Here is a 14,979-nt window from a genome sequence, read left to right on the forward strand (position 1 = left end):
GTTGAAATAAAATTACTCTGAAAGTCCCATTAAATCACATACACACATTTAAAGTATTTAATAAAATTCGGGAAAAACAAAAACAAAAACAGCATAACCTGATAGAACAGAAGAACTCAAGAGAGCCTGATACCAGTTCCTGCCCTTCCAAACACATAAAAATACCCTGTGACGTACAAGAAAAGAAGATGAGCAGATTTTAATACTGGACATCTCTATGAAGTATTTACATTCTAGTATCACCCTACCTTCACCTGTACCTTCAGTACAAATAGATGAAGGTGCTATGATCGCTGCTCCGACACTCAAGATGCTTCTCTAAGTCTGTCATGTCTTCTATCAGCAAAATGTTCAGTAGACAGTGTACAACTAATTCGATGTGTAGTTCTTGTCTCTCTCTTTTTTTTAAATTTAAATTCTAGGAGGGGGGAAACAAAATAAAGCACCTAGGGCGAATGTAGGGCATGATTATTAAACGCAGCCTAAAAGTAACATCAGAATTGAAGATTCTGGTTACCTTTCACTTACTTATCATGCCTTACGACTACAAGTATTTATTAGCCCCAAATGAAAGATACCGTGTACACTTCGGTTATACGTCCTACTATGTGACTTGGTGACACAACTGCTTTACATAAAAATCCACGCCTCTATGACCCAGGCTCCTTTCCCTAACAATGGCCAACGCGTTAATCTCTGTAATCCCCACACGAGTAACGACACTCTGATCAAGTCAATTGTCACGGAGTTACAACCAGACATAGCTTCTGTCTTTTTCACAGTTTTCCCCTCCTCCGTTGGAGGCAACAACCCCGACAGAAGCACAGGAACCGTGCATTAAAGGGGCGTTCTTCACCTGACCCACCCCCTGCACGAAACATTCATTCCATCTGAAACCCTGTAAATCGCAAGAGGAAGCTCAGACAGAACTGCAAAATTCCGGAAACACACAGAAAGAAAAAAGGAGAAACAGAGGAAGAGAGGAAAGAGGCGGGGGAGGGCAGAGCCCGCCGGTCAGCCTCCAGGGAGCTGAGGCTGGACTGGAGCCGACGGAGGACCCCGCTCCCGGGCAGCGCCAACTCCCAACGCCGCTCCCTCCCCTCACCTCGATCTCGCGGATGTTGTTGGAGGTGACGAAGATGCCGATGCCAATGGGGATGAAGATGAGGCCGATGATGAAGAAGGTAGGTAGCACCGTGCCAGCCGTAAGGATGGGCTGCCAAGCCGGCAACCGTTGCTGTTTGAAGGCCGTGTTATCCGGCCTCCGGTTCTTAGCGGTGGCCCCAGGAGCACACGGGGGCCCACCATCCACTTCATCCTTCGCATTATAGTTCATCGCCATCGACCCCCACGGCGCGGCTCCCCTACGCGCAGGTGGACCACCCGGGGGACCCGCCGGCCGACCCTGACAGAAGATGCGCAGGCGCCGCGGCCGCCGCCACCTCCGCTGTAAAGGCGGAAGAGGCGGGACACCCTTCCGCAGACGGCCGCCGACCGGAAGCGGGAGTCGGCTGGGGACGCCAGAGGGAGGGAGAGAGGAAGGAGGGAGAAAACTGAGGGACAGGGGGAGGGGGAAAGGGAGGAGGATGGAAGGGGGAGGGAAGAGGCGGACGCACCCTGATCATCTCCCCTGTGACGACAGAGTGAGGGCCTCAGCCCCTCCCCCGCGCAGAGCGTGGAGCTGCGTTGCGCCTGCGCGTCCCTGGGAGCGTAGAGGTTTCGACGCCTACGCGATAGGTGTGCGTGCTCCAGCCCCGGAAGCTTCGGTTCGCCGTCTCCTGCCTCCTGCTGGGGTCATCATGGCGGCGGCGGTGCTGGGCCGCGGGTCCGGCCGCCTGGCCCAAATCACCCTGGAGCTGCTAGCAGAGAGGTCTTTCTGGGCCTTCGGCGCCAGACAGGTTTTTGCCTTCCCTCGAAGCCCTCTCTGAAGGGAATCGGAGCATTTAAAAGACCACACCAAGGCAGCTTGAGCCTGGTGGGATGGCAGTGCTTGCTTGGGTTATAAAACCGCCACTTTTGGGATCCCTGGGTGGCGCAGCGGTTTGGCGCCTGCCTTTGGCCCAGGGCGCGATCCTGGAGACCCGGGATCGAATCCCGCGTTGGGCTCCCGGTGCATGGAGCCTGCTTCTCCCTCTGCCTGTGTCTCTGCCTCTCTCTCTCTCTGTGACTATCATAAATAAATAAAAATTAAAAAAAAACCGCCACTTTTCTCTAAAAATCAATAAACCTCCACTCAAGGTGGAAAGGTAAACGTTAAGTGAGATGCGTGGTAGGTGACACTTGGGTACTAAAATCAAGAATGAATCGTGCCCATTGGTTAGCCCTATTACCTTTTCCTCAATTAATGGTCATCGTGTTACTTTTTACCTTATTTTCTGTGTCCACGTTTCTCTTTGCACGTTGATTTGAGGAGCCAGTTGTAAGAAGCTGTAGCTCTTTACTACTGTTGATCAAATGCAACAACTTACGGCATCGCTATAAAATGAGATACCATGTGAACACGTAGTATTTGACGACCCAAGGAAATACTACTGATACCTAAAAAGTGGCTAAATGATACCAAAGTGGTCTAGGTACAGAGCGTAAAGCCCACCTGAAAGTAGTAATCTCCATTGACCGGATGGAGGATGATTATTCTCTATTTTTGCGCTTTTACGTATTTTTTCAAAATTTCTGCAATAAGCATATATTTGTAAATTTTTTTTTTTTAATTATGTACCATTCACATTATATTTGGCATCTTTGAAGTCTAGACCAGAGAGTAAATCACATTATCTGAAAACATACCCAAGTTTTCTTTCAGACTTTTGTATTTATGCCTTTTGAAGGTAAACCAAGGAACAGGAAAGGAAAAGAATGTTTGGGCCTCAGATTTAAATTTAAATATATTTTAAAAATGACAAGTCTCAACATGTGAGCCAATTGAATATCTGGCAGACAACTGGCCTGCTTGGTTTTGCTCTTATATGACATCCAGTATCTCTCAAATTCTTAGCATTGTTAACATAGGTGAGTATTTTTTGTTTTGATCTATGCCAAGTTCAACCTAGGGCTCAAATGGAAAACGTTTGTCTATCACAGTTGATGGAGAAGGCGTGGAATAGTTTAGTTTTGCTAAGTTCTGTTAGTAAAAAATGTCTTTAACAATATTGGATATAACGCAAAAATATAAAGCATAAGGCAAGTTTTTTCCTCCTCATTTCTACCTATATTATCACATCCACTAAATGTTACAATTCCTTAAAAGAATATTTCAGGGCAGCCCCGGTGGCCCAGCGGTTTAGCGCTGCCTTGGGCCCAGGGTGTGATCCTGGAGACCCGGGATCAAGTCCCACGTCAGGCTCCCCGCATGGAGCCTGCTTCTCCCTCTGCCTGTGTCCCTGCCTCTCTCTGTGTGTGTGTCTTTCATAAATAAATAAAATCTTTAAAAAAAAAAAAAAAGGTTATTTCAGCATTCTGAATAACTGGTCAGTTATTTTGCCCTCAGATTTTTTTTTTTTTTTTTTTTTTTTTTTTAGTAATCTAAGGGATGGCAATAAGTTTATCTGCTTTTTCTTTAGTTTTTTTTTCTGTTCATAAGAAAGATTAACTTATTGTCTCTTTTTTTGTTACTAGAAACTCCATTTTGACCAGAACAGAGTTGTAGAACTGAAAGCTTCCTTAGATTCTTGTCTAAAACTTACATTTTCAGATGAGAGCCAAATAGATTAAATGACCTTCAGTCTCTTGATGATATCCTTACAGTTCCTTTTCCTCTCTGTACTGTGCCATCATGATATGCTGCTTTTCTGAGCTAATATTTTTTTTCACATCAACATCATTATCTCAAGGGACTCATTATTTTATGATTGTCCTTACCAGGTAGTTGTGGTTTTTTGTTTTTGTTTTCATTTTCATTTAATATGATGAAGTACAAATTCTTCAAAGAAAATGTTGCTCAACATTTCTGGGATAACAAAAGAGAGTCGTTGTTCTCACAACGCATTACCAGTTTATCCACTGGTCATACATTTTTCACTGTTGTTTCCTAGGAGTAACTGGTGTTTGTGTGTATTAATGATACATATAGGTAACATTTATATTGTTCAAATGATTGTTCATTTGCTGATTCCTGATAAAAGAATATATTTGGCTAAATGATATTGATTAATGCCAACTACCAGGTCAACACATAAGTGTGCAGTGAATGCCTGAGCCCAAATATAAAAGTAGATCCAAAATGATAAAGCAGATGCAAATCCCATGATCTGAAGAGATGTATATAAATAACTTTGGGAAAGTAGTTTTATACTGTTTTTTTATTTTGTAGCTCAGTTGTATTCAAGCCACCAAACTAGGTAACCAAAAACATTAAAGAAAAAATATTGAATAACTATTGAGTAGCTTAAAGAATTAAGAAGAGGAAACTGAAACTCATTTTTTTTTAACTGTTTAGCCTTAGTGCCACACATATTTGCTTGTTAGACTCCTTTGAGTATTTGGTGCTGATTAACTTCTCTAGCTTCTAGCCATATTCAAGCCATTTATTCACATGTGTAGCATAACAATATTTAGGAAAGTTGAAGAGACCTAAAAATTGTACCATAGTTTTTACCAGCATGAATTTCAGAAAAAGGTCTTAGGGACTGGAAATGGTTTGAGTTGTATTCAGTGACTTGGTAGTATTTTTGCTTGTTTATTTTTGAAGGAAAAAATTTTTCTATTCAGTTAGGCATGGTAGCTTACTTTAGAGATCTTTGGTAGGATTAAATCATATTCATGTTTAATTATCTAAGAAGATTTTTAGGAAAAGAATGATAGAGAATTTGTATAATAAATTTAATTTGTTATATTTATGGCATCAGAGATTGGTTCCAACTGACTGAAAAATTACTGCGTTTAGAGTTGACTTTTTCCTTTTTTTTATGTTGTGTATTTATTAAACTTTTTCAATTAGGCATGTAAGAAAATCCTTTTGTTCTCACATTGAGAGATTGTCTGATTAGCCTGAGTACATTGGTGTTGTGATGAAAGGTTTTATAAGTTCATAAATAGTAATCATAGTCAGTAGTCAGAAATAACAAGTCAAACAACATATTTTAATGTTTAGTCTCATTAGAGGAAAGAGTAGACAGCCTAAGAATCTTATTTTGGGAAGGAAATAAGGTTTCTTTCATCTTAATTCCATGCTCTCTTTAAACGAAAAAATAGAATTCTAATAAGATTTCAGACTTCATGACTCCCCTGTATAGACTCTCTCAGTAGATTATGTCCCATGTTATATATTTTTCCAATAGGTGCTATCAATTATAGATAAGATCTTGCTTTCAAATATGATGTTGCCATCTCTAAGTTGACATCCAACATTTATTGTATGTATAATAGTGAAATTATTTTTTAAAGGGGACAGGCAGAGGAAGGAAGAAACTTATTACTCCATCTCCAAAATAGATATGGGTAAGTAGATCTTTAAAAATGTTTAACCAGGGTGCATGGTGGCTCAGTCAGTTAAGTATCCAACTCTTGATCTTAGCTCAAGTCTTGATCTCAGGGTCATGAGTTCAAACCCTGCATTGGGCTCCATGCTGGGCATGGAATCTACTTTTTTTTTTTTTTTTTTTTAAATGTTTAACCACTTATAATCATTTGGACTATTTTTATACATGTCTTTTTCTGTTTCTGCAAGTTTTAAATTACAGGAAGTCTGAGGTGTGGCAGGCATTTCATTATTATTTGTTTTTGAAACAGGTCACTACTACCAATGAAGTTATTATTTCTTTAAAATAGCTCTAATGTATTATTGAAGGATGATTTTCACTAAATGAACTTAAATGTGAAAGTCAACGTCTACTGAGCCTGAGGAAGGAAACACTTTTTTTGTCAATGGAACTAAATGTTTATGACAACAAATAACCAAGACTTCCTAGACTTCCCTCTGACCAGTGCTTGGTGAGGGACAAAGCAGGGGTTCAGCAAACTATTCCACAACACTTTTACTTTCACTGAATCTTCTGAGAAGAATAATCTGCATTCACTGTCTTCAATTCCTAACCCATCCAACAACATACTGCTCCCCCACTTCAGACCCCACTTCCACTGAAACTGCCTTGCTAATTCTCATCCTTCAAGATGCAAGACAGTAGCCAATTTGAGGAATCTTTCTTTGTCCTCAGGCTGTGCTAAGAGTTTCTCTCTGAGTTCAAGGCAACTTATGCATACCTCTATCCTTTTTTTTTTTTTTTTAAAGATTTATTTATTTATTCAGAGAGAGCGAGAGAGAGGCAGAGACACAGGCAGAGGGAGAAGCAGGCTCCATGCAGGAAGCCCGATGTGGGACTTGATCCTAGGTCTCCAGGATCATACCCCGGGCTGCAGGCAGCGCTAAACCTCTGCGCCACCAGGGCTACCCTGCATACCTCTATCCTTGCACTTACCATAGTACTGAGAAATATGTTTATGTCTGTCTTTCCTACTAGATGTAAGCTTATCAGGGTCAGAGACTATTTTTGTTTGTCTCTATATTTATAACACCTGGAAAAATGCCAAGGTCTTAAAGATATCTTAGTTGAACTAACCAGACCTACTCTCAACTCACATTTTAGTGGAAGGGACAACTTGCCAACAAACAATTGAGTATAATGAGGTCAGGAACATGTGTGCACAAGGGGTTATAGGAGATGCCACACCTCATCCTCTTTATGATGTCAAAAACTAAACTATGGGGAAATGGGTCCTAGGGTCTGAGTGATATTATGATTCAACATGCAGGAAAGAATAAGATCAAAAATGAAAGAATATGGAGAAAGTTGAACCATTTACAACACTCATTATTAATGATTTGCAAGGCTCCATACCCTGGCTGATCATGTTCTTTTTGTCAAGATCTTATGTTGTTTTCCTGAAAATTAAGATCTCTGATACTCCCCATTCTTGGGGAGATATTTTGTTAGCTCATGTAGTCCATTTGGCCCACTTGTCTACTTACAGCAATGCTGCATGTGGGAACTAGTGCTTGACCTCTTTGTGAAGTGTGAAAATGACTGAACGCACTTTTCTTGTTAAAGTGGTGTAAGCCATCTAGTGGTCTGATAAGATGAGGGACCTCTGTCTGTAGAGTCTGTTTGCCCTTAAGATCCGTGATTATTGAGAGTCTTCCTGTTTAATCCAGATACCCTGCACCTAAAATCTTCAGTGGGCACAGAGGTTTCTACAAGGGAAGGATAAGAAACCAGAACAATTTGATAAGGAAGCTCTGGCATTGAATACCCTAAGATATTCCTCTTAGAGGAGCAACCCTTTGGGGTAAGGAGTCAGTAATTGGGTTCCTACAAAACACCCTGCTGCTTTGACTAAACATATGTCTTGCTGTCAAAGAGGAGAAAGAAATGTGCTCTCTGAGCTGGAAAAGCCAAAAATGAAAACGTGATTATGGTCATGGAAAAAGTCTGTGAAGATTGGTGGAAATGAGATAGGGCAGCTAGAAGGAGAGTGCAAAAAGGCCTCTCCATAGAAGGAATTACATTGCCCTTTGCAAACATTTATCCAGTATCCTATATTCACTCTGAGGAATATGCAAATCCTGTCTTCAAGAAGCTTACAGTCAAACTGGAGAGATAACTTTGTATACCAATGCCCATCAAAATAGGCAGAAAGGGAAAATAGACTCCTGAAGAGAAAGAAAACATAGTTTCTCCTTAAAGACGCTTATCTCAAAGGAATGCTGAAAATAATGACAGTGGAAACTAAAAGAGGACTGATTTAAAAACAAACCAAAACTTACCTGGGAACTTTAGGGAACTGGGTTTCCAACCATTATCTGTGGATCAGGTCGCTATGCCTGGAACCATGCAGTTAGTGAGGGTTGCCTCAGTTGAAGGGAGGCCTCAAAGTCTGACATCTTTTATATGTTCTTTGGGATATCATGAAACAAATTTCAAAAGTAAGTTTTAATATTTTAAAAAAAATGGTGCAGTGTGCCCTATTGCCAACATGCATGGAGCCCAGAGAACTTGCTTCATTTTTTCTGCACACGTAAATAGCCTGGTGCTCATTAAAAGTGAAGCTAGTCCAGGGCTCAAGGGAACAAATCCAAATACAGAAAGCCTGATTCCTTCTCCTGGGAAGTCATGAAATAAACAATGACTTTTGGCCAGTGCTCTTAAACCATGTGAACCCAAGGGGCTCCACTCCAAAGAGAGGCCTCAGAACTGCCTTGTAGGCAAGACCCCTAACATCTACAACCTTCCTGTAGAAAGCATCTGTGTTTAGATATCATCCTTGCCTGCTTTTTTTGATATGTGGATCTTTAGACAATAAACAGGAAAAAGCCATTCCTTTGTCACAAATAAGGCAAAGACAAGTAGAGATTGGCTGTAGATCACCAAATCTGGCACAAAGCTGATAAATAAAAGGCATCAGAGAATAGCCCCACTGTCATCTCTATCCCATTTTGCTGAAAGCATTACCCTAACTGCCTCTCTAGAAGCTGGGCTGTGGCCTGCTGGAAAACCTCAGGAGCATTTGCTCTACTGAGTAACCTACCTTTAGATTGACAGCAGAAAGCAGTAAAGTGATATCTAAATATAGACTGACAATGCATTTGGTGAAGATAAAGGGCTGAGGGAAACCCTATAACCAGTTCTATCTCTTGGTGTTTTGCAGTTTTCATCTTAATAAGGAATCAGACTAGGATGTAACTCGGGAAAAGTAGCTCTCATTTTTCCAGATCTGCTGTACCATTTCTGCTCATTCACAGTGAAGAACACCATATTTTTAAGAAAATAGGAAATGCCGAAATGAAAACTATTTTAAAGCAAACAATTTTAAATAAAAGATGAAAGTTGAATACTTATTTTAAATGATTTTAATTTTATGAATATTATGTTCCAACTCAAAAAAATATTGCACAATGTTTTTATATCACAATTGTTATTTTTCTCACTCTCTAGTGAGATTTTTGATGAACATGGTTGACTTTGGAAATAACACAAAGAGAATGTCTTAATTGGCTAAATAATTTCAATAACCTGTGAAGAACTGAAAGCAAGATATTACATTCATATAAAAGACAAGTAGATACCCATAAATTCCATTGGCTGTAGTGAAAAATAATAAACTTCTCGTACTTAATAAAACTTATGAATGTTGTGAAAATATAATGTAACTCCACAATTTTTCAATGCACTCTTTTGCTTTTGAAAATCCATTAGACTGCAGGACTTCTAAGAATATCTTGATCACACTGTAAGTCTCATATTGGAGAAGCTGACATCTGATATTTTTAAACAAAATCTAAATAAATACAATCAGCACTGTTAAAAGTAACAAAAATCTGTGGATGGTAAGGTAAAATTACCCAAATAATAAAAATGAAAAAACAACAACAAAAAATAAATGTATTATGTCATGGCACCTTAAACACTTAATAATCTGCATTTTGTATTTTTCCTATGTAACAAACAGTTGTTATCGTATAGTTATGGAGTAAATGTTGAAAATTTAAGACACAAAATAAAATATTAGTGTTCACTAAGCAGTTAATTCCGTGAAACTCTCCCAATTTTTATGAATTTATTACAATAGCTTTTATTGTTTTTCCTCTTCACTTTCAATTAGTAATTTTAGCAGGGGGATAGCACTGGAGTCCAAAGGGGATATATGCCTCAGGTGCCAGTTGCGTTTTTTTTAACTTCCACTTTGCATTTTTGTTATTTTTAGAATTGTTGCTCATCAAATTCATGAACATGCCCAATTTTTATTATGTTTTTTATTCATTTCCAGGAAAATTCAACTACAGCATAAAGAGAAAGGACATAAATACATTACATTGTCTGATCCAACATTTATTTACTCTTGCTTTGCAGCTGCTTTTTAGAACCTGTGAATTATATCAATAGTGCTGGTGTCTTTTGTAATGCTTAAGCTAGATGTTCCATGTCATGAATTTTTTTTATGGTTTTCCTAAGAGACAATTAATTCTTCACATTTTGTGAACATTCTAGGCATCTAAAATCTGGAAAATTTATTCACTGTCTTCATCAAACCTTAATATTTTACGAAATACTTGAAAAAAAATCTCTGCAGAGGATACCTCAAAAATATTTATCAAAAAGAAAAGGGTAAAATAATGGATTAGTTCAACTGTTGTACCTTAAACTGGAATCATTTCAGAAAACTATTCAAAACTGATTCCCTTTCATATTGATGATTGGAGATCTAATAAAAGATACATAAATTTTATGAGTCTAGAATGGTGCACATGGAGGCAGTTTTTTTCAACTGGTTATGGATATTGGGATAGAACTGTTTCTGATTTTGTATATCATTAGATAAGGATGTAGCTATTTGGTGTTTTGACTTTTCTGTTAATTTTTAATATTCTTTTATTTCAGAACAATTTATTAATTTTTAAAATTAAGTTTACTTATCTGTCACTCAGGTTCCATTTGGGTTTAAACAGAAGACTTAATCCCAGGATGAGCAGAAAAAAGCTCAACATCCATCTAAGTGACTCTGATTGCACCACCATCCTTACTCTGCATTGCAAGTACCAAATTTCATGATAAATTCAAGAGAAATAAAAACTTCAGATCCAAATATACATAAATCACTTGTAATATTTTAAAGTCAAGAAGTAAAGTCTTATCCTCTAGATTTTTCACTATTCATATAATTTTCCACAAGTTGAGAAAAAGCTATTTGCTTCAAATGCTAATTTGTGATAAATCAGAAGTATAAATGTTCGCAAATAGGGAACTTAACTGTGTGCCAAAAAAGGTAACAATAGAAAATAAAACCCTTTTTACTTGAAAATGTCATTACAGTTCAAAAACATTTTCAGAAAACAGAAAACTCATAGCAACAATTTTTTAAATCTTCACACATACACACTCTAGGTTTCTCAGTCATTAATCAAAAGCCCTGAAGGATATGTGATACATTCACAATCATTCAAACTAGGACAAGCCTACTATAGAATTTCTTTTACTTAAAAAAAAAAAAATCAAGCTAATTTTCCATAAAATATAGTTATTTAATTTATAATACCTACTGAAGATGATTGCTAATTCCACAAAGTATAACTTAAAACCTTCCAAAGTTACATAAGGGAGGAAATCCAATTAATTTTTCTATTCCAGAGACTCGGTGTAGACTCGCTTTTTTACGGGTTTATAACCTGGATACAAGCTGTCAACTGGAGAAATAGGCCAACGGTGTTACTTTTGTGGTTTTTAGTTATCTGTGTGACACTGAGAAGCATTTTCTTTAATACCAGTAAAGTTCCATGATATGTGATTTTTGCATTCAGAAACTGATATGTCAAATCTTCATTTATTTTTGAAGTTATTTTTTTAAAGACCTTGTTGAAAACATGTCCACATTAGCAAAGTCTTTTTAAAAAGCTGTATTATTAGGGTTTCAGTAGACTTTAGATGTACATTTTCATATAAACCTAAATTCCACAGCAGCTCTGACATTGAGATTTGAGTAATGCATGTTGTGCTTTTATCTTTAAAGAATATATTCTGCAACCTACATGCCATTATGAAAATCTATCCAAATCCTGTCTATCAAGAAGAAACATCATTTCTTATGGGATTTCTCTTACCATTTTTTTTTAAGATGCAGATATTACCTTGGGTCAGTTTTTATTTTGGGGGCTTTCATTTGGGCAGATTGTGAGAAATACCTTGTTATCACAGTCCTTATAAGTCTCATATATATAAGCAAATAATGCAAACAAATATAATTGAACTATCAGTTGATGTAGTCCCATATCCTTACTGGTTAAACTTATATATCTTCTTTTATTAATTTGTTCCATATGAAATTCAATTTATCCAGGGGTTTTGGCACAGAACACTAAAAAGGGCAACTTTTAAAATTGGCTTTACATATTTAAAATTAAAGTCTTTAAATCAACGTTATTTTATTACTGTTGAACTATGATCAGAATCACAGCATTGTATAAGCAATAATAAAACCTCCTCTAGAATCTCCTGCTTCTGTTTTATTTCTTGAATTTACCCCAGGAAATATGTAGAGTGTTGTACTTTCTTTTCCTTCAGAAATAAAAGGTTGATGAAGGAAAATAGTGATAGTTTCCTGTTTTGAATGCACCAGTACCAATACTTTGAAGAACTGACAGTGTACTCTACAGATATATGTGCCATAGACTACGAAAAAGGAAACACTTTAGGAAAAAAAATCACATTACAAAGTGTATTATAAAAATAAATTACATAGCATGTGCCCGTGGACCTGAAAGCTTTGCAGAAAGGAAATTTATTTTGACACAAAGATTGAATCGCTCTTGCTACCTATTTTCATATTATCAGCAATGCCATTTTCAGCTTTTACATTATTATATCCTCAAAAAAAAAAAATCACTGGAAGTAGAAAATTATTTCCAGTAGTGATCAGTAGCATGGAGGACCTTAGTGATGATGGAGGGCTGCAGAAATACTACTCATTCAACACGGATTCAGAGGAAGTACACGCACCCCATATGTGCTTGGTTTACCATTTCATCTGGAGTTCATACGTAACTGGTGAATGACGATGCTTTCTATAAAGAAAAGAAAGATACAGCATTTTCAATTAAACTGAAAAATCAGTAGTTTATGAGAGGATCAATACCACATCATTTCACTCAAAGACTGTAGATGTTAAACAACAAAACAAACAAAAAACACATACATGAGCCCAATAGCTTCTCCTGCAATTCTTTACTATTGTTGGGTAATGTCTTAAATTGGCGTATGTGCTTTATCTCTAAAATTTTTAAGTCTTTTAGAAACTATGTTTAATATTCTAATCATATTAGGTAGATTTTACCCAAGCAAAGAACTGAACATAAAAATATTAATTACTACATATATGCCCTGTACTGGAAAACCAGACTATTTCCTAGAAGTAACACTATTTTTCCAGTCATACTCTTTCTAATCTAAACAATATTCGCATATTTTTTATTTCTTTTTTTATGTGTGTGGATTTGAGTTTTAATAAGGAAATATTCAATATCTATTCTTAAGAAGTCACAACACAGATGACTTCACATTTGTCTTGGACTGCTTCTTCTTGCAAAGTTATGTATATGCTTTTAAATCTAAATTCATTCTTATGAAAGTAAAATAAAAAAGATTGGGATAGTACCAACCATGTTATGGGTGTGTGATATTTGTATTTATTTGATTGATTTCACTTTTACCTTAACCTTTATGCCTCTATGGAAATGGATAATTTTGTTTCATTCTCTCAACCAAGGACTACTTATTGAGGCTCTAGAACGTGCCCATCACTGTGCTAGACAGGGAACTATGTGATTAAAATAATAAGAAAGAGTGCTGCCACTGTTGAGATTATAAAGAACAGAGCAAAGAAATAAGCTTCAAATGGTTTCTTCACCAGAAAGATGTATTATGTCCCTGTCAATATATGGCAGTGTTGTGAGTGCAGAAACTAGTATCAGGGTTTATCAATAACATGAAATTTCCGCCTATTATTTTCACTTTAATTTCAATTAACTAGTATTTATATTTTATTTTCAGTTAAGTAGTTAACATATAAGTAAACATTATATAAGCATATTATAGACCTATAGATTTGTGCTAATTATGTACAGTGGACCATCTTTTGTCAGTTTTCTTAATTTGGTTTTATTAACTTTACTTCATGCTGACCACTAGGTGGAGATATTTCCATTCCTTCCCTCGACCTTTTGATTTGAATTTGGGATAAGCAGATAGGAAAGCTAAGTAAAATGAAACACATAAAGGTTTTATATACTTAATAAAATTTAGCTATGAAGGTTTTGTAATGCTTCTAAGACATACATATGATTTTTGACAATACTACAAACCCTTAACATCTCATTTTTCTCATTGGAAAATTGTTACAGCTCTAAATTTTTCAGTGCCTAAAAATGTATCAAAATCTTCAGGCAGAAATTAAAATCACTAATTAAAATATTGTGTAGTTAAAAATCAGGATCTAAGATTCAAATGCCGTTTCCCACTCAACACTTTTTAAAAATTTCTGTAAAGACATAGATCTCAAGTCTCCCTACTAGTTTAAGTATCTTTCCCATTTTCCTCCCTTAAGAAAGCATAGAGAACTTAAATTTAAAAGAGTGAATTCATGGGGTGCCTCAGTGGCTCATTTGGCTACTGTCTGACTCTTAATCTCAGAGTTGTGAGTTCAAGCCCTGTGTTGGGATCCTACTAAAAAAAAAAAAAAAAAAAAAGAGGAAAGAAGGAGTGAAATCCAGAATTGTTCTTATCCTAGATGTAATTCAGAATGGGCATGTATTTGTTTTCCTCACCACAAAATGAGGGTATTAGAGATCATCTCTAAAGTGCCTTGCAGTGCTAACATTTTGTGTTACTACTCTCACCTTGAATGTACAAACCTCTGAATTCCTAGAGTAATTGGGTCTATACATAGAAGAAACAATGTCTTGGTTGAATCATTACATTTTATAATTATAATATGTAAGTTAGCAAACTGATCATCCTACATGATATATATATAGATATATCCTAAATGATATCATATATATATAAATGCTATTAACCAGATTGCATCATTTCTTAAAATTTTTAAAAAGATTTTATTATTTGAGAGAGAGAAGGTGCACAAGCTGAGGGAGGGCATAGGGAGAAGGACAAGCAGACTCTGCTGAGCATGGAGCCTGACATGGGGCTGGATTCCAGGACCCTGAGGTCATGACCAGAGCCGAAGTCAGACGCTTAACTGACTAAGCTACCCAGGTACCCCTAGTCAGATTGGATTATTAAAAAGACTGTCTAAAAAATACTTGACAATGCTAACAGTTTATTTTATTCTACTTTAATAATAAAAGAGGGTGTTTCATATTTATATAAATAAACTTTATTTAAAGGAATACAACTAAGCCCAAGTTGTTTTATAAACGTGGAGACACAGTTCATCTTGTTTCTAGGGATAGTGAGAAAAGATTTATATAATAGAAGATCT

The 14,979-nt window shown here is 36.8% G+C and overlaps 2 protein-coding genes and 1 long non-coding RNA gene across 3 annotated transcripts in view; 1 reads left to right on the forward strand and 2 right to left on the reverse strand.

The window, feature by feature from the left end:
* Positions 1–1,631, reverse strand: part of TMEM30A (transmembrane protein 30A) — a 36,313-nt gene extending 34,682 nt beyond the window's left edge. Inside the window, exon 1 of the mRNA XM_025444792.3 lies at positions 1,106–1,631. Within this exon, the coding sequence (XP_025300577.2) occupies positions 1,106–1,342 (237 nt within the window). The 5' untranslated portion in view covers positions 1,343–1,631. The remainder of the gene's footprint in view (positions 1–1,105) is intronic.
* Positions 1,045–10,585, forward strand: LOC112658569 (uncharacterized). The gene is made up of 3 exons (XR_003135795.3): positions 1,045–1,184; positions 5,383–5,436; positions 10,418–10,585. It is a non-coding gene; the product is annotated as an uncharacterized LOC112658569 (long non-coding RNA).
* FILIP1 (filamin A interacting protein 1) overlaps positions 8,825–14,979 on the reverse strand; it is a 206,958-nt gene continuing 200,803 nt past the window's right edge. Inside the window, exon 7 of the mRNA XM_025444791.3 lies at positions 8,825–12,547. Coding sequence (XP_025300576.3) covers positions 12,507–12,547 — 41 coding nt within the window. The 3' untranslated portion in view covers positions 8,825–12,506. The remainder of the gene's footprint in view (positions 12,548–14,979) is intronic.

The sequence above is a fragment of the Canis lupus genome, chromosome 12, assembly GCF_003254725.2.
Source record: "Canis lupus dingo isolate Sandy chromosome 12, ASM325472v2, whole genome shotgun sequence".
Classification (NCBI taxonomy): Eukaryota; Metazoa; Chordata; class Mammalia; order Carnivora; family Canidae; genus Canis; species Canis lupus.